This window comes from Saccopteryx bilineata, chromosome 2, assembly GCF_036850765.1.
Source record: "Saccopteryx bilineata isolate mSacBil1 chromosome 2, mSacBil1_pri_phased_curated, whole genome shotgun sequence".
Classification (NCBI taxonomy): domain Eukaryota; kingdom Metazoa; phylum Chordata; class Mammalia; order Chiroptera; family Emballonuridae; genus Saccopteryx; species Saccopteryx bilineata.
In genome coordinates this window covers 361,832,090-361,850,747 of record NC_089491.1, presented here as the reverse complement: position 1 = coordinate 361,850,747, position 18,658 = coordinate 361,832,090, and the positions used below count along the sequence as shown (strand labels likewise).

General features: G+C 51.4%; 1 protein-coding gene across 3 annotated transcripts in view; it reads left to right on the top strand.

Moving 5' to 3' along the window:
- Positions 1-18,658, top strand: part of ABR (ABR activator of RhoGEF and GTPase) — a 198,464-nt gene that overhangs the window by 76,462 nt on the left and 103,344 nt on the right. For 2 of the 3 annotated variants that reach the window (XM_066263099.1, XM_066263100.1), the window contains exon 2: positions 17,474-17,662. In XM_066263099.1, coding sequence (XP_066119196.1) covers positions 17,474-17,662 — 189 coding nt within the window. Of the gene's footprint in view, positions 1-17,456; positions 17,663-18,658 lie in introns of those variants that run through there. The other variant, XM_066263103.1, reaches the window with a different exon arrangement.

Genomic DNA, 18,658 nt, shown 5'->3' with positions numbered 1-18,658 from the left:
GGCCAGGTACTGTCTCCCGCTTCTCCAGATTAGCCTAAGGTGTTCGAGATAAATCTTCCAGAAGTGGCAGCCACTGCAGCGACACCATGGCTGTTAGGGACATAGGAGGGGACTCCGTTGCTCCCTTCAGGGCCCACATTCCTTGGATCCAGCCCTCAGAGCAGAGCTGGGGGCAGAGCGGAGATTTCTGTAGGTATGTGCCCGTCTCCTTCCTCATCACTTGTTCTCCCCACTTGCCTGCCCCTGAGTGGGAACAGAGCTCACAGGTTTGAGCTGAGCTGGAGTTGCTCACTGCCTGAGAATTGCATCAGCCCCGCCTGGCAGGCTGGAGCTGGGGCCTGTTGCTATGGTGACCAGGAGGCCTCAAACCAGTGAGAAGGATGAGTTAGTCACAGGGTGTAGTTTTCCTGCCTAGGGATGCTGTCATGTGATAGGCACATGAGTCTGTGAGCCTGTATTCCCAGCCCCTCCGTAGGAAGATGTGTCATCTGCTTAGGTGGACATGATGGGGCAGCTGCACCAAAAAACATGTGGGCATTGAGCAGATTGGGCATGTGTGAGCAGAGAACACAAATGGCTCCCTTGGCCCTTCTGCCCAGTGCTGGGGAGGGGGGCAGTGAGTGATTTGAGCAAGTAAACCAAATTTTGAGGAAAGGAGAAGTTCATGATGCATCCAGTAGGGAACCCTGAACAGAGGGCCATTCTGAAGCCCAGCTCACAACACTTGCCCAGGCTGAGTCATGAATTTATTCCTAAACCACCTGACAGAGCTCATCATCTTGCTAAAGATAACATACTGCTGGGCCAAGCAGCCCAGTACCTTGGTTCGGATCTCTCCTCTCACATTTTGCCTATAATGGGAAAGAAGGTAAAAAAGTCCATGTTCCGGCCACATTGAGCACCTGCTGTGTGCCAGGTACTGCACTGAATACCCTCTCACGGTTTTATCATCTCCTTGCCTCTGCACTGGAGAGAAGGCAGTACTGTCCCATTGTGCAGCGGGGCAGACTCAGGGACCCAGAGAGTTTTAAGTGACTTGCCCAAAGAGTTAAACCTAAATCTTTGGGCTTCATGTCCAGTTTCTCTTGGATTCTATATGCCCCTATCATCAGCAGTTTTTAGGATGTCCAGTATAGAAACACACTGTACTTGTTCTGGTGGAAAAACCATGGTACCCTCTCCCCAGAGGAAAACACAAGCTCTGTGTGAGGACTGACTGACTGGAGCTATTTCTGATTTCTGATCGGGAAGAATGAGAGATGTGGGCGTTGGCATTGCCTGAGGAAGGAGGAAAACCCGGGAAGCAGTCAGTGAGGTCAGGGCAGGGCAGGGCATCGACGAAACCCCAACTTGGTACATAGACTGAATTTGGGATTTTTGCCTGAAGCCCTCCCAGGGTGAGGACTGATTATCTGCTGAGTTCTCAGCAAGGAAGGGTTTGGTTGAACTGGTCCAGGGTAAGATGTACAACCAGTGGAGAACTCTGAATCTCTCTAAAAGCCTGGCAGTCATAAGCTCTAACTTACTGAGTTTATGAGGCATGGTAATAGTAGTTCATACTTAGGTGGTGCTAGTACTCTTCTAAGTAAGTGCACGTTAGATATAATTACTCATTTCATCCTCACAGAAACTCTGGGAGTTTGGATGCTGTTATTCCATATTGAAAATGAAACAGAAACAGAGAGGTTAAGTGATGTGCCCAAGGTCACACAGCTGGTGAGAGGTAGAGCATGAGCTCTTTTTTTTTAAAATATTTTATTTATTGATTTTTTTAGAGAGAGAGGAGTGAGAGAGAGAGACAGAGAGAGAGAGAAGGGGGAGGAGCAGGAAGCATCAACTCCCATATGTGCCTTGACCAGGCAAGCCCAGGGTTTCAAACCGGCGACCTCAGTGTTCCAGGTCGACGCTTTATCCCACTGTGCCACCACAGGTCAGGCGAGCATGAGCTCTTGACCAAACTGTTACCGTCTCTGCCAAGTTAGCTTGCATGGCCCCCCAGGGAAGTGTGTGCACACACACACGTACCCCAATAAGCCAGCAATAGGGGGAAGGCTCAAGGCTGCACTTGTGAGCTTCTGTGTGTTGATAGACACCCCTGTGCATTTGCGGGAGCCCAGGGAGACCCGTACCTGTGCTCTTCCCTCCTTGCCTTCACGGCTCCCAGGAGACTGGGTGCTCCGCCCTCTCTGACGTACAACTGTGGAGAGTATGGCTACAGACCGTTACCTGGTCTGCTTCCTAACCCTGCTGAAGGGCTCCAGGTTCCCAGGAGGGAGCTCAGATCCACACTAAGAAGAAGAAGAAAGAGTGGACAGTGGCCCAGGAGGAGCTGGCAGTGAAAGGAAAAGTGGGGGCGCGGTTGCCATGTGTGGGCTGTTCTCTTGTGCCTCTTTCGGTGCTTGCGTAGCCTGCGCACTGCCCACACGACGTGCAGCTGATTCCAGCCCCGGAGAAGACATCAGACAAACTGGGCTAGCTCCAGTGTCTTTCCCTGGGCCAGAAGTCATACTGATATTAATAATCACAGCCATTAACGTCATTTACTACATCACTTAATAAAGACATTGTTCTTAGTGCCTTTACTTGAAGTAACTCGTTTAACAAAAAGGTCTATGAGGTAATATTATTATTATTATTATTATTATTTTTAATTTATTAGAGAGAGGGAAACAGAAAGGCAGAAAGATGAGAAGATGAGAAGCATCAACTCGTAGTAGCGTCACTTTAGTTGTTCATGGACTGCTTCTCATACATGTCTTGACTTGGGGTTGGGGGAGTTCCAGCCGAGCCAGTGACCCCTTGCTCAAGCCAGCATCCTTTGGGCTCAAGCCAGTGACCATGGGATCATGTTGATGATCCCACACTCAAGCTGGTGAGCCCATGCTCAAGCCAACAACCTTAGGGTTTCAAACCTGGGACCTCAGCATCCCAGCTCGATGCTATCCACTGTGCCACCACCAGTCAGGCATTAATACCTTCATTCTATAAAGGAGAAAACTAAGACACAGCAAAGTTAGGCAAGTTGCCCAAGATCACACAGCTAAAACTGGGAATTTGAATTCAGGTAGCCTGGCTCTAGAACCAGTACTATGTCCTTTCATGGCTTCTGAAGGGTACCTCCAGACCCTGTAACTCTTCTCTTGTCCCCAATTCAGAACCTTGATTTCATTTTCCTGGGAGACTGGGATGTGTCCCTTTGCCTGCCCCCAGGTCTGGCACATGAGATATGGCCTCTGACATCAGCCAAGTCCTGGTTTTTATGGAGACTGTGCCCCTTCTCTCACGTTCACATGTCCAGGCATGAAAAGGATGTTTCCAGGAGCCCTCCTGGGAGTAGAGGTAATTGACCTGGCCGCTGATGTTCCAGCCTCATCTCACTAGTCTGTCTGTGCATAGGTGGTCGCAGTGTTAACACCTGAGACAGGGCAGGTCCTGCCAGCCCTGTGGGCCCTGGTGCCTGTCTCTCTCAGCCTCTCCTCTCTGGCCTGCAGTCTACAGCTGCCCTTGTTTTGAGGGCCAACAAGGGAACATTGTTTTTCCTTTCCACTCCATTCCATCAGCCCTGGGGCCATGTCTAGTCCTAAGCTTGATTCTCTCCTGCTGCCAGGTGGGAGGATGGAGCTGTGTGAATGTGAGTGGAGGTATCTGAGGGGTAAGGGGATGTTTTGTTTTCAGCCACAACCGCTGGGGTTGGCCCGCATGTCTGCATGCTCCCTGTGGCATTGGCAGTGGTTAGGTGTGGGGCAGGTTGACCTCTGTAGTGAGTGCCCAGTTGCTGCTGGATGGGAGAAAGGAGTATTGGAATTGAAGCTGACAAATGTCTGGCAGCCCCTGCCTAGGGCAGAGCCAGGCTTGTCTTGTGCCAGGAAGTTGGCAGCAAAACAGAAAGGAGCTGTGGAGGTGGAACCTATCTCTGTAACTTAGAAGGTGACTTCTGGGAGCTGAGTGGGCTCGGGTCTGGTTTTTTCCTTGCCCCCCTGCTAATTCCCATGACAGAGTTTCTGTCTCTGGTATTGATTGCTCCTTTCCTGCCTGCCTGCTTTTTGTGAAGATATATTTCATTCTATTTTTTTAAAATTGTGGTAAAATACATGTAACATAAAATCTAAAATCGTAATCATTTTTAAGTGTGCAGTTAGTTTTGTGGCATTAAGTACACTCACACTGTTGTGCAGCCATCACCACCATCCGTCTCCCGAACTCTTTTCCTCTTACCAAACTGAAACTCTGCACCCATTAAACAGTAACCCCCCCCCTTTCACATCTCCCCCCTCAGTGCCTGGCAACCCTCATCCTACTTCCTGTTGCTAGGAATTTGACTACTCTAAATATTTCATATAAGTGGAATTATACAATATTTTGTGACTGAAAATTTCACTTAGCATAATGTCTGCAAGGTTCATCTGCATTGTAGCAACTATAGAATTTCCTTCCTATTTAAGGCTCAATAATATTCTGTTGTATAAATCACATTTTATCTATCCATTCATCAGTGGACACTTGGGTTGCTTCCCCCTTTGGGCTCTTATGAATCATGCTGCTATGAACATGGGTGTTTCCCAGTCTCCTTTTGGGCTTACTTTACACATCAGTGATAGGCTATCCTTGGAGCTTGTCAGGGTGGGGCCCACTGACTTGGCCCCAAGAGAGTGGATAGGTCACCAGAGGAACGGTTGGCCCTCTGATGCCAGCTTCTACCAAACACTAGGCTAAGCACATTCCAGATTTTCTTCCCTTTATCCCTCAGAAGAGGTTAAGTTCCTGGTTCTCTCCTGAACGGGAGGAGGAGGATGGCTGTGGTTCGGCATGAGTCCACCATGGGTAGTGTTAAGAGACAGGAATGGTCATTCATTGGGAAGTGCATAAGGAACTTTGAGATTGGAGCTGGTCAGCTGACCTTATGTGGAGAAGTTGGGAGCATGTTAGGGTAGGCTGGTTATGCTGCAGAACCAACTTAGTCTTGAAATCCCCATGACTTAACACAAGCAAGGCTTACTGCTTGCTCACACTGGTCCAGCACAGGTAGGCCTCTTTTCCATATGTTCACTCAGGGATCCAGCCCAATGGAGGCTGCACCATCTGGAACTCATGGCCTCCAAGGTTGCTGCAGCAGGGGAAGAAGAGTGGGAAATTGTGCGTGAAGGCTGACCAGAGCAGTGTGATTCAGAAGGTGTCAGGGCCACCTTAAGGAGCTGTGCCTACTGGCTCTGGCCAGTTGGCTCAGTGGTAGAGCATCAGCCCGGCCTGTGGAAGTCCTGGGTACGATTCCCGGCCAGAGCACACAGGAGAAGCGACCATCTGCTTCTCTACCCTTCCCCCTCTCCTTTCTCTCTCTTCCCCTCCTACAGCCAAGGCTCCATTGGAGCAAAAAATTGGCTCAGGTGCTGAGGATGGCTCCATGGCCTCTGCCTCTGGTGATAGAATGGCTCCTGCTACAACAGAGTAATGCCCCAGATGGGCAGAGCATCGCCCCCTGGTGAGCATGCACGGTGGATCCCGGTCAGGCACATGTGGGAGTCTGTCTGCCTGCCGGCCTCCCTGTACCAATGTGTGTGAGTAGGACAGTTCAGAGAACAGATAAGTAATATAAGGTCCAAAGAGGTCAGCAAGACTCAAAGCCGCCTTGCACATTGGTGGCAGCCAAGATCAGAGCAGAGTGAGTCAGAGGGTATCAGGACCACCTTAAGGAGCTGTCCCTGTGTGTGCCTATTTGTGTGTGCATGTGTGCAAAGGGCAGAAATGAGCTGGCTCGGAGAACCACATTGCGTTTCCCCAGCTGAGCCCTCACCTGGCTTTGCACCACCCTGCAGGAAAGGTGGTATGTCAGGAAGAGGCCTGACTTGGGGAGTCCTCTCCTCTTCTCTCAGTGGGTGGCAAAAGGAAGTATCAGGTCAAACCACTGGTACTCTGGAGCCCTCTAATGGCCCTGTTCAATAGAATCATTTTTTTTTTTTTTTTACATTTTTCTGAAGCTGGAAACAGGGAGAGACAGTCAGACAGACTCCCGCATGCGCCCGACCGGGATCCACCTGGCACGCCCACCAGGGGTGACGCTCTGCCCACCAGGGGGCGATGCTCTGCCCATCCTGGGCATCGCCATGTTGCAACCAGAGCCACTCTAGCGCCTGAGGCAGAGGCCACAGAGCCATCCCCAGCGCCCGGGCCATCTTTGCTCCAATGGAGCCCTGGCTGTGGGAGGGGAAGAGAGAGACAGAGAGGAAGGCGCGGCAGGGGGGTGGAGAAGCAAATGGGCGCTTCTCCTGTGTGCCCTGGCCGGAAATCGAACCCGGGTCCTCCGCACCAACAGAATCATTTTTAAGGTCCAGGAGGCGCTATGTGGAGAGGCAGCAGCTTGAGCAGAATGTCAGCAAGTCTGGCCTCCTGATAGCAGTGGCAGAGGCACAGGGTGTTTCTCTGGGTGTCTGTGTGAGGGCGGGCAAGTGAGTGCAAGTTGGAAATGTCTTTCTTGGTTTACTTCTGCAAAAAGGGATGGGAGCCTGGAGCCACTTGGCTCTGGGATTGAAGGGAGGGGTGGAAGGTCAGAGTCATAGATTCTGATCCTGGCTGCCACCAACGTGCCGGGCAGCTTTGAGAGTCTTACTGACCTCTTCGGACCTTATATTACTTAACTGCTCTCTGAACTGTCCTTACTTCTCAGCACTAGATTGAGAGTCATTTAATTTTTTATAAATACCCTAAGGACTCATGAAACCATATATGGGAGAGGGGCTCCGCAGAGGCCGTCCATCCCAGGCAAGTGATAAGTGGGATTGGATTCGAAGGTCACTGTCATAATAGTCCTTTGATGCTTTCTCCTCATGGCCTCCTGGCTGCTTCCCCTTCATGGAACATTTATCACCAGCATGTGCGGGAGAGGAGGAAGAGCTGAACCTTAAGTTAGTCAATTCATGATGGTTCAGAGGGGAAGGAGCAGGCACGTTAAAGCTGTTAACTATAACGAGGGTTAGGACTCCTGTAAGATTTGTCGGAGTAACCTTCTAGCCCCAGGCCCTATACAGGTTGCTATGGGAAGAGTAGAGGAGGAGTTTTTAGGCTCTGTATCGGCCTGTTGGGCAGTTATGGAGTGTCTGCTATGTGTGAGTACTGTCTTGAGTGTCATGAATAATATGACATAAATTGAAGAGGACCGACCGTCCTTGCTCTTCCAGACTCCTGCCACCTAGTGGGGAAGCCAGAATATACCAAAGGCCAAATGAATATGAACTTGACTTTGTAGAGGAATTTTTTTGGAGGGGTCTGCTTGATGGAATGCTATGTACTATTTGTGGAATGCTCCTCTTGTCTAGTGTCTGTCTCTCCTTACTCCTCAGAGCAGCAGCCCTGTGGAAGAGGCAGGGCAGCTAAGTCATCCCGTTGACAATGCGAAAGTGGAGCCTCCCAGAAAATGAGCAACTTGCTGGAAGGCAGTCAGTGGAACTCAGATCCACCTGACTTCTGGCCCAGGGCGCATCTCATTGTATCCTCTTGACTGGCTAACGGGCTACTGGCGGTGGAGTTAGGAGTGCTGAGCCTGGCTTGGGGTCTGTTCCTGTCACTGTGTCAGGCACATAGTATGATGGGGAGCTACTTGTTGAACAGCTGACTATTGCTCGTGTACGCATGAGTACACTTTGTCCGTTCTGCCAAGGTCATCTGGCCATTTGTACCAATATTTCTACGTATTTGGTGGGCATATAAGTACCTTTCCTACAGAGTAATTAGGAATTTTAGGCCCCTCTTGCCGGGGTAGGAGATGACGTCAAAATACAAAAAGCAATGGTCTCGGTCCAGTGAGTGGGCTTTAAGTTGTGGCTCACTTGTTTGTTACCCAGCTGGCCGTGGACAAACCGCAGACCACGGTTTTTTTTTTGTGTGTGTGTGTTTTTTTTTTTTTTTTTTTTTTTACAGAGAGAGAGAGTGAGTCAGAGAGAGGGATAGACAGGGACAGACAGGAACAGAGAGAGATGAGAAGCATCAATCATTAGTTTTTCATTGCACGTTGCAACACCTTAGTTGTTCATTGATTGCTTTCTCATATGTGCCTTGACCGCGGGCCTTCAGCAGACTGAGTAACCCCTTGCTGGAGCCAGCGACCTTGGGTTCAAGCTGGTGACCTCGGGGCCTCGAACCTGAGTCTTCCACATCCCAGTCCAACGCTCTATCTACTGCGCCACCGCCTGGTCAGGCCACAGACCAGTTTTGAGCTCCCGTTTTCTCCTATGTAAAGTGGGAGAGTAATATCTACTCTGACATCCTACCTGGGTTGTGAGGATGAAATGAGATCCCAGCTGTGGGCTTGCTGTGTAAATGGCGAACCACGGTGCAGATCACAGCGTTTCTGCTCCATCTTTGAATCCGGCCCGGGTGCAGCCACTTTCCCTTCTCGACCCAGGGCCCTGTGGCTGGCCCCTAGCATCTCACCTACCCCTTCTGCCCCTGATGCAGATCTCCCAGACCTAAGGTTCCTTTGTCTCAGACTATGGAGTCCGGGCTTCTCCCGGCAGCCCTGGTCTCTGCCTCTATCCCGGAGGGAGCCTGGAGGTACAGGGCAATCGCGTCTCCATGACAACCAGAGAGGCTGAGCCTTGCCCCATGGGGGGCCTTGAGTCTGTTCCCAGCCTCCCAGGCAGAGCCAGAACCCAGTGCTCCAGCCCCACGGCAGCACCTCTAGGAATGAGCAGCTCTGTCATCCAGGTGTCCCTTTGCTGGGTTCATTTCCTTGCCCCAGGCCTACCTAAAGGTCTCCCGGCTAGGGCTAGGTGGCTGCCCTGTGGGCTAGGTGGCTGCTGTAGGCCAAGGCTGAGGGCCCTGCGTGAATGAGACAGGGACTGCCCTCCCTGCCTCCCCATGTTTACAGAGTGAAGCCCTTCCTGTCCACCTCCTTGCCTCTTCCCTGGCAAACCTGCAAGTCTTTCTAGACTTAATTCAAATCCTGCCTCTGACAAGGAACCTCTCCAGTGTCTCTCATATGGCTCTGCTAATGGCTCCCTGGGCTGTTTCAGAGTTTAGTTTTATTCAATCTCAGGGTCCTTGTCTTAAACTGGTGGTTCTCAACTTTGCAATGCATTCGCGTCACCCAGGGAGCTTTTAGCAGCCCTGCAACCCCAGCCACCCCATTCCAATTCAGTATGGATCTCTAGGTTGGGAGCCAGACACCAGTAGTTTCCAAACTCCCCAGGAGAAGCCCTGGCCAGGTGGCTCAGTGGATAGAGTGCTGTCCCTGCCTCCCGAAGTCACGGGTTCGATCCCCAACCAGGGCACATACAAGAAGCAATCAATGAGTGTACAACTAAATAAGTGGAACAAGGAGTTGATGATTCCTTCTCTCTCTCTCTCTCTCTCTTTCTCTCTCTCTCTCTCAAATCAATGGAAAAAAACTCCCCAGGAGATTCCAGTGTACAGCAAAGGTTGGAACTGGTGTTTTCAAGGTTAAGATTTGAACTGTTCCCCAATGCCTGCCTCCGTACTGAGCCTAATAAATGTAGGCTGACCAGTGAACAATTGAGTCGGCTGATGGAGGAAGGCCTGTGGAAGCCGGGCCCAGCTGTATGTTTCTAAAGCCCTGCTTCTGTTTTTTGTTTTTTAAAAACTAGGAGCTCTCCCTGTGGTACTTACTGCTCAGGAAGAGACCAGGGTAGTAATGAGAATCGCTACTGTTTATTCAGCACTGGCCCTGAGCCAGGTGCCTTGCGTTGCATAGAGTTTCTCACGGCAACCCCGCAAAAAAACTCATAAGGTATAATCATTATGTGTCAGCCCCATTTTATAGGTGACGAGACCAAGCCTCTGGAAGGTTAAGTCACTTGCCCAAGGTCACAGAGCTATTAAATGGCAACGCTGGGCTTGGACCCTGAGTCTGACTCAAAGCCTGTGCCCTCCGTGCTGTCCTGGCTCCCCTCTTCCTCTTCCTTCTGTCGTAGAGCAGAGGGTGCTGAGAGGAGGTGGCTTGTCCATGGGAAAGATGCTGGTCCCCACTTGGTGCTCGGCCACCACTGAGGGACTCCCGGGGCAGCTGGGGTCACAGGGCCCTGAAAGTGTTTGCTCTCCTGTTTCTTCAGTTGGCCTCTGTTGAGGACTGTTCTGCCAGATGCTGCTCAAGTTCTTTAACCTACGTGATGTTATTGAAGGTTCTCTCACAACCAGCTTGAGACACACGCATTATTACCCCCACCTCAAGGATGAGACGCCTGAGCTCAGAGAGGCCCAGCACCAACCCGGTGATCTGCAGAGCCAATAAACAGTTCTTCCGGTTCTGCAGCAGCCCAGCTCCGGGATGGGCCGCACGACCCTGGGCTCCGAGTCTGCCCCAGGGTCTTGGTTTCCACTGGGTTAGGGAGAGGCCAGGTTTCACAGCCCTGTGTGCCCCTTGGCTTTGTGAAGGAGCCGAGGATCACTGCGGGGGTTCTCAGTGTTGGAAGGGCTCCTACCTGTTGAGTCCAGCCAGCGGGCTGGCCTGATGGGAGTGTGGGGAAGACCCAGCTTAGTTTGAGGAGGAATTGGGGGGAGTTAGAGGATTTGGGGGAAAATGGAAAGATCTGTGCATCTCCTGGTGGAGAGGCCAACATCAGGAAACCACACGGGCACAGTTTCACAGCAGGGTCGGTGCTGGCCTCAGCCCAGTGCCCAGCAGCTGGGGAAATGCGAGCAGGGAGTGGAATCATTTTCTGAGAGTTAGCGACAGGAAGGGCGAGCTGGGAGGACAGAACCCAGGCAAAAGGATGGCTCCTGGGGCCTCAGCTTTAGCTACAGCAGTCTATTCCTCAGCGCCCTAAACAAGAGGACGCAGTCCTGCCCACTGCCTTTGCAGCACCATCCCCCTGGCTGGGCCCAGCCCCTTCCTCTCTCCTGCCCGCCGGGGCACACTCACACCCTCCATCAAACGGACCTCTTCCTCATCCAGGCTTTGACAGAAGCGGTTTCTTTGATATTTTTGCAACCCACCTATGTACAGACTCTACCCATTATGATGGTTAGAGGGCAGGTCTGCAGTCAGACTCGCTGTGTTCAGTCTGGTTTCCCACTTAGCCATTAAACCTTGGGCAAGTGACTCAACTTACCATGTCTTTACTTCCTCAGTTGTAAGTGAGAATCATAATGGTAGTACTTTAGATGGTCTTTAAATTTTTTTTAAAGATATTTAAGTTCACCAATCTCATCCGCATATAACGTAATGAACTTTTTACATCGGCTTACTTGTGTAACCAACACCCAGGTCAGGATATAGACCATTGGCCCTGGCTGGGTAGCTCAGTTGGTTAGAGTGTCATCTTGACATGCCAAGGTTATGGGTTCAGTCTCCTGTCAGGGCACATAGAACAATCAACCAATGAATGCATAAATAAGTAGAACAACAGACCGATTTATTTTTTCTCTCTCTCTCTCAAAATCAATAAAAGTTCTAGCCCTGGCCAAATAGCTCAGTTGGTTAGAGTTTTGTCCCAAAGCTCAGAGGTTGCCAGTTCAATCCCTGGTCAGGGCACATGTAGGAACAGATTGATGTACCTCTCTCTCTCTTTCATTTGGCTGACACAGGACAAATGACAGTGAGCATGCATAGGCCACACTAGGAGATCCTAGAGGGTAGGAATGGAGTCTGTGTCCCGTTGTTCTTTCACCACCTGATGCAGCGTGTGACATACAGAGAATTTTGATGGTTTCTGAAGACTTTTAATGCTATTTCTGTAGGAATGATGGTCAGGCCTGGGCTTTCCTTGGCTGTTTTCCCAAGGTCCCTCTCTCCCATTGCCTTCATCAGTTCTAGGGCATAAAATAAATTTATCACCTCATATCCTTTGTGCCCACCCCTGCTGGGAGGGCACGACCATTCCATACTTAGACCTTTATCCTGCACTCTCAGGTTCTTAAGAGTGTCCAAGAAGAGGATGGAAAGGTCCTCTAGGAGGGCCTGACCAGGGGTAGCACAGTGGATAGAGTGTCGGACTGGGATGCGGAGGACCCAGGTTCGAAACCCCGAGCTTTCTGGCTTAAGCACGGGGTCGCTGGCTTGAGTGTGGGATCATAGATATGACCCCATGGTCGCTGGCTTGAGCCCAAAGGTTGCTGGCTTGAAGCCCAAGGTCGCTGGCTTGAGCAAGGGGTCACTCGCTCTGCTGTAGCTCCCCGGTCAAGGCACATATGAAAAAGCAGTTAATGAACAACTAAGGTGCCGCAATGAAGAACGGATGCTTCTCATCTCTCTCCCTTCCTGTCTGTCTTTCCCTATCTGTCCCTCTGTCTCTCTCTGTCTTAGTCACACACACACAAAAGGAGCACAGTGAAGAATTGTTGCTTCTCATCTCTCCCTGCCTGTCTGTCCCTCACTCTGTCTCTCTTTCTGTCTTTCTCACTAATAAAAGTCCTCTAGAGGAGTTGGAGGATATCAGGATATATTCTGGCTGTGCCATTGGTCATTGCTGACAGTCTAGGAAAGGTTACAAACAGCTTGCCACCTCTGTGCCACCAGCTGTTTGGACACCCCTTTCTCCCCCTTGGGCCTAGCAGAACTTAAAATGGTAGAAATGGAGTTTGGTCATTTAGGTTTGAACTCTTCACATTGCTCAAAAGACCATGTTTCCATGGTCTGTCACTGGTTGGCTCATATCCTGTCATATGGCATGGGCTCCGTCTATTACAGGGGGGTCCTCGGGTTACGACAAAGTTCCATTTCTACAACAGTAACATAACCTGAATTTTGGTGTAAGTCAAAATACACCCTAGCCTAAGTCACTTCCCTATCCTAACACAGTTGTAAAATCATATTCTAGAATATAAAAACACCACTAAGCCACAGAAAAAGGACATAATATACTGTACTATAATACTGTAGTAACAGAAAAAAATGACCAAAAATTAGTGTAAAAAAATGACCAAAAATTAGTGTTAAAAAAACTTCATTCCTGTGGTTGGCTTGCACACTGGAAGGGGCATTGCAAGGTGGGAGAGAGTGACGTATGGGAGGAGGAAGCTGGGGAGGCAGGAGAACCTGCAGAAGGTGCTGGAGATACGGGGTCAGGTGAATCAGGATTGCCTAAGGAACATGCAGGAGACGCTGGAGATGATTCTTCCTGCACTACAGGGGTTTCATCTCGAGAAGCAGCTGATGTAGAGGGTACAGGATGTGTTGCAGGCCTCTCTACCTTCTTAAAGAATTGTTCCAGGCTAGTCTGGAACTAGTTCATCCACGTAGTCTGTGGGTATGACACTCACGTCTCAATTTTTTAAAGTTTTTATGGGAGTGAGCATCATAAACTTGAAACTCATATGTCAAGGCTGTTGTAACCCGAGGACCCCCATATAGGCTTGGAATAGTAACCCTGTGTTCACATGTGGTCCCAATCTGCGCAACTCCTAGGAGATGTGGAGGTCACAGGATTCTGCTTGTGTTGTAACCCCACAGAGGAACATATGCATGAGGAGGCATTAACTAAAGTTAAAGATACTCAGCAATGATGTAGCTGACAGGACCCTGCAGCGGGTATGGTCCGGGTCCATAGTCCCCACTGGGTCCTGACTAACTAACTTAGCATGGCTCAGGAGGCCCTCAGTGTGCTGGTCTGCCCACCTCTCCAGCACTGGCTACCCCCTCACCCTCCTGCTCACTCAGTGTTCTAGCCATGCCTGGCTATTTATAGCCCCTTAAGGGGCCCTGCTGTTTCACACTTTGTGCCTTTGCCAAGCCTCCTCTCGTTGCTTAGAACTCTGCTCATGTCCCCCATCTGCCTGGCAAGCACCCACACGTCTTTCAAGATACAATTAATAATATTAATAAAAGCAGCTGAGATTTACTGGGTGCTTACGATGTGCTAAGTGCTTTGTGTGCATTATCTGGTTTGATCCTTGCAGCGGCCCTGAGCGCTCATTCCCTTCATCATCCATCCTCTCACATTCATTGGTTTAACCATTCTCTGTCCATTTAGAAGAGGTTGCCTTATGCCAGGCACTCTTCTGAGCACAAAGAGGTTAGAAAGTGGTGGAACCTGGATTGGAACCTAAGCTGTGTGACGCCGCATCCTTGCTCTTAGCCCCAGTCATAAACCACTCCCTTCCGGTATCACCCAAGTCCTCCCAGCCATCCCCTCACCCACACTGTGGTCTGCTCCTTCCTCTCTGCCTTGCCTGTGCGGTACTTATGTCACAGCATCTAGGATATTTTATTGCTTATTGGACTGCCTTCCTCTACTGGGCTGTAAAGGCATCACATGGGAATGTGTTTATTTTAAGTGGCAGAAAACCCAACGTATAAGGGCTTCTATTTCCCACTTAGCAAGAAATGGGGTGGGCTGTTTCTACTGTGGCTTCACACCTCAACAGCGTCAGGGAAGTGTCTCTGTTCTTTCTGGACCATTTCTTCCTGGCAGCTGTATGGCCGCTGTAGCTCTGGTCGTCCTATCTGAGGTCAACACGAGAAGTCCTTTTTTAATTAGCAAAGCAGAGAGGCCTTGCCAGGGGTCCCATGCTGTTTCACTTGGGCCCCATGGATTAGAACGATGTCAAATGGCCACTCCTTATTGTAAGACAGGCAGAGAAAGTGGATATCTTGCCTGGGACCAAGTCCATTCCCACCTCATATAAAGTCAGAGCAAAGTAAGCAGGGAAGAAGGGAAGACGGACATTGGGTAGCAGACAAGCATCGTCTGTTAGTGTCCTAGAAAGAAGAGACCATGTATTAATTCCTCCCAAATTCCTAGAATCTGACTGCTTTGTCATTGTTTTGTGTTGTTACATTGCAGGCTTTATTCTATGCACGTATAGACATTTTTTTCAAACATAATGTCATATTGTACATACTGTTATTAATTTCCTTATTTACTTAATAATATGACGTACATCATCCATATAATTTTTAATGGCTATATATTAGTCCATCTTGGACATACACCATAATTTACTAAACCAATTTCTTATAATTCATCCTTTAGGTTGTTTACAATATTTCATAATCACAAACAACCCTTTTAACTTTATGTTTATATACATTTAGAATTAATTTTTTAGGACACAGTCTTGAATTCTGCTGAGTTAAACACTTAACCAACTATGGGAGCTGATAGGGGTCTCCTGGGTCTCTGACCGACAGGTGGGGTTCTTGTGGAGGGTGGATTGAAAGGGCGAGTATCTAGGAACGTTTGCGGAGGGTTCTGTGGTCACTTCCCTCCTCCTGAGGCTCCCCTCCCCTGTGGCGGGCACCTTACTCTCAGGCACCCCTCCCTGTCCTCTTTGGTTAGCCTCCCCTGACAAGAAGGGCTGTAGATGATTTCTCTGGAATGGTGGTGATATTCCGAGGGGGAAAGATGGCACTTGGAGATAAACAGGCAGGCCTGGGTTCAGATCCTTTCTGCACAAATCAGAACACAGTGTGTAAATTGGGTTGAGTAAGAGCAGCCTCACAGACGCGGCTGTGTTGAGAAGAGCAGGAGATGCTGGTCCACGGCCGCCACTCTGATAAGGCTGAATTGTGCACATGGCGGGGGGCAGGGGGCCTTGCAGAGACCTTCCCGCCCTCCCTGCTGTTGTTACCCAGCCAGCTCCAGGCTGTGTGAAGGAGGTGAGTCACGCCACCTTCCCTGCTGTCCCTTGTACCTCTGCCCTTGGCAAAAGTCTTGAGAGTGAGGGACCTGGTCCTATGATCCCAGGGAATTGGTTAGTATGTAGAAGAGTCAGCATGGCCTGCTAGAATCTGAGCTGCTGGCCAGGCCAGGGTTTACCATGACTGACACTCCCGGCCATGACTGCAGGAGTAATAGGGCCGCCTGGAGCCTCCTGGCGGAGAGATGGCAGTTTAACATGATGTTTCATCCTCTCCTTGTGTTTTTCTGAAGTGAGTGAGTCTTAGCAAACAGTGCCAGACCCAACGCTGTGGCTCCTCCTTCTCTCTCCCAGCCCCTGGAAATAGCAGAGCTGGCCCACTCCATGTGGGCCTCAGACACAGGCCCTGTGTCCTCTGGGGCAGTAGATCCTATCTCCCGGGTGCATGGCATACACACAGCTCAGTGGCTGGACCACTAGGTTCTGTGGTTCTTCACATGCATGCCTATCCTGGGGAAAAAAAATAGTAGCCATGTCCCCTGACAGCTTAATGGGCTGTCAGCACAGGGACTGGAGGAGAAGTCGTAGGAGCAGGTGCAGTGAGGCTGGAGGAAGCTCTCAGCTGCCAAAGGGCCAGATTGCACTAAGTGTGGCTGTGGCCAGGCGCCCTGGTGACCTGTTAACACCATTCTCAGGCTGCCAGCTTCCCGGGGGCTGGTATGTTGTGACACAGGAGGAAGAGCCAGGCCCCAGTGGGGAACTTGGCTCAAGTCTCAGACCTGGGAGGGTCAGTGCATTCCTCTGCCCATTCATTCCTTCTGCACACATCTTCTTGCTGCATGTTGGCCTGTGGATGCTGGGCACACAGTGGTGGCTGAGACACCCAGTTCCTGCTCCAGGGGCTTAGGGGCAAATGGGAAGGATCAGCTGGGGCATTAGAAGGCCATGAGCTGTTGGAGTTTTGAGCTGAGATGCCAGGGAGGACATCCTGGAAGAAGTAACATCTGAGCAGATGATGGGACAGGCCCAGCCAGGGGCTGGGAAGGGGGTAGTGGTGGGAGGATCCCTCCCCCTGATGCAGAAAAGACCCCCCCCCACTGGTGGGATTTGACCAGGGTCCTTTCTGAGGCGCTGCTCTGCGTCCTCCATGGACCCACCCTGCTGTCCTAAGGAAGGGGTGTCTGCGTGGGCTCCGGGCCAGAGCGGTGCTGGCAGCCAAGCAGGTTAACAGCACTCGACTTCCCCACCGCCTGTTCTTCCCTCCTTCTCTGAAGGAGGCCTACATTGAAATTATAGAAGTAAGTACTGGCTTTTCAGGAGTCTTGTGTTCCATCATGTCCCTGCCAGGCCTCGGGGCCGCCTTCTCGCCCACGCTCTGCCAGTCTTGGGCCCCGTCCTGCACGAGGCCTTCAGGGGGTGAGGGCTCCCTTGAGTGCCGTTCTTTAACCCCCCGGCCTGGAACCTGCTCTGCCCCCCTCACCCAGGGATGGGACTCAGTGTACAAATGGTACCCTGGGAGGAGGGGCTCAGGAAGTGACATCGCTTGGGCCCAGCCCCCACCTCTTATTCCCTATAAAAAGCAAAATGGTGACTCAGAGAGGAGAGTTGGAAGCCAGCGTCCTGCCTCCTGTTCCCACTGTTAATTTTTAGACTTGGAATTAGGCAGGAGGCAAAGGAAACGGCAGCTTGAAATACGCAACTGACATGCTATTAAGCGGGTAGCAACAGCTAATCTGCTCCTCCCCGGCTCCCAGCGGCCCCTGAACTGCTGGCGCTCCCCAGCCCCACACGGAGCCCGGGCCCCTGCGCAGCCCCCGCCTGGGCCAGGCCCTGGATGCTGCGGCCAGGAGCATGGCAGCTGGGGGCCGGCGCCGGCGCCCACTGCGCTACCAGTCCCTGGCAGCCCTCGTGGAGGACTCTCAGTGGCCTTTCTTGTTCCTTGTCTCAGACTTCAGCTACGGGGCAGACGACTACGACGGAGAGGGAAATGAGGAGCAGAAGGGGCCCCCGGAGGGCTCAGAGACCATGCCGTACATCGACGAGTCGCCCACCATGTCACCCCAGCTCAGCGCCCGCAGCCAGGGCAGCGGGGACAGCACCTCCCCCACCCCACCTGAGGGGCTGGCACCTGGGGTAGGTACACCTGCTTTTCCTTCTGGGTTTGGGGAGGCGGTGGGCAGGCATGGGTGTCGTGGGCCAGGCTCTGCTTGGGATGCTCCCTGGGGATGAGGACGGGGGAGATGTGGGCCTGCTGTTTGCGGTGCCCTCGTCATCTCTCTCTTGTCCCGGACTCCTCTCAGACCAGGCTCCCCTCCCAGCCCACCTGCTGCTCTCTCTGCCTCCTCCACCAGCTGTCGGCTCCCCCTGCCCGCTGGACACCCTCACCTCCTCTGTCACTTTTCTCTTTGGGCGCCTCTAGCACGATGGGGCCGTGGAGAGGGAACAGGCTCTGCTTTCTGGGTCCAGGTGGACAGTGGCTGCCTATGTGACCTGTGGGCTGTAAATATACAAATGCCAGCTCGGCATTTTGTAAAAAGCTGGCCTCAGTGTTCACTGTGGGGTGAAGTAAGCTGCTTCTGTAGTAGCATTTCCTGAGAACCGAGGGTCCCCAGAAGGGAATGAGCTGTAATGGTGCCTGCCTCAACTCTTGTTGACTGATGGGAGCCCTGTGCCAAAGAGAAGCATTTTCCATGGAATATTAAGGATGTGCTCTGAGACAGACCCGGGGGCTAGAAATGTGTGGAGGTTTGCAGTTAATGCTGTTCCTGGCCACAGGGCTCGGCTCTCTCTGGGCCCAGCTTGTGCACCGTGTGTCTGAGATACAGGAGCAAGAGAGAAATTCCTGGGAGCTATTATTCTGAAGTTGGAAAGGATCAAAGCCGTTCCTCCATTTTGCGGGGGCTTGGAGTGCCTGGTCCTGCTGGGTAGAGAGCTTGTCCAGGTGTGTTTTGTGGGGGTCCCCTCTCTTTCCTCTAATCCCCCCAAGGAGCAGTCACTGAAAGGCTGTGAGATACTTGTTCCCTTCCCCAGGGCCCAGCGCCCCACCCTATCTAGCCAGGGAAGGCTACTTGGACTCGACCATTTCTTAAAAACCCCCTGCTTCCTTTCTCCAGCTTCCTCGGCCACCCTCCAC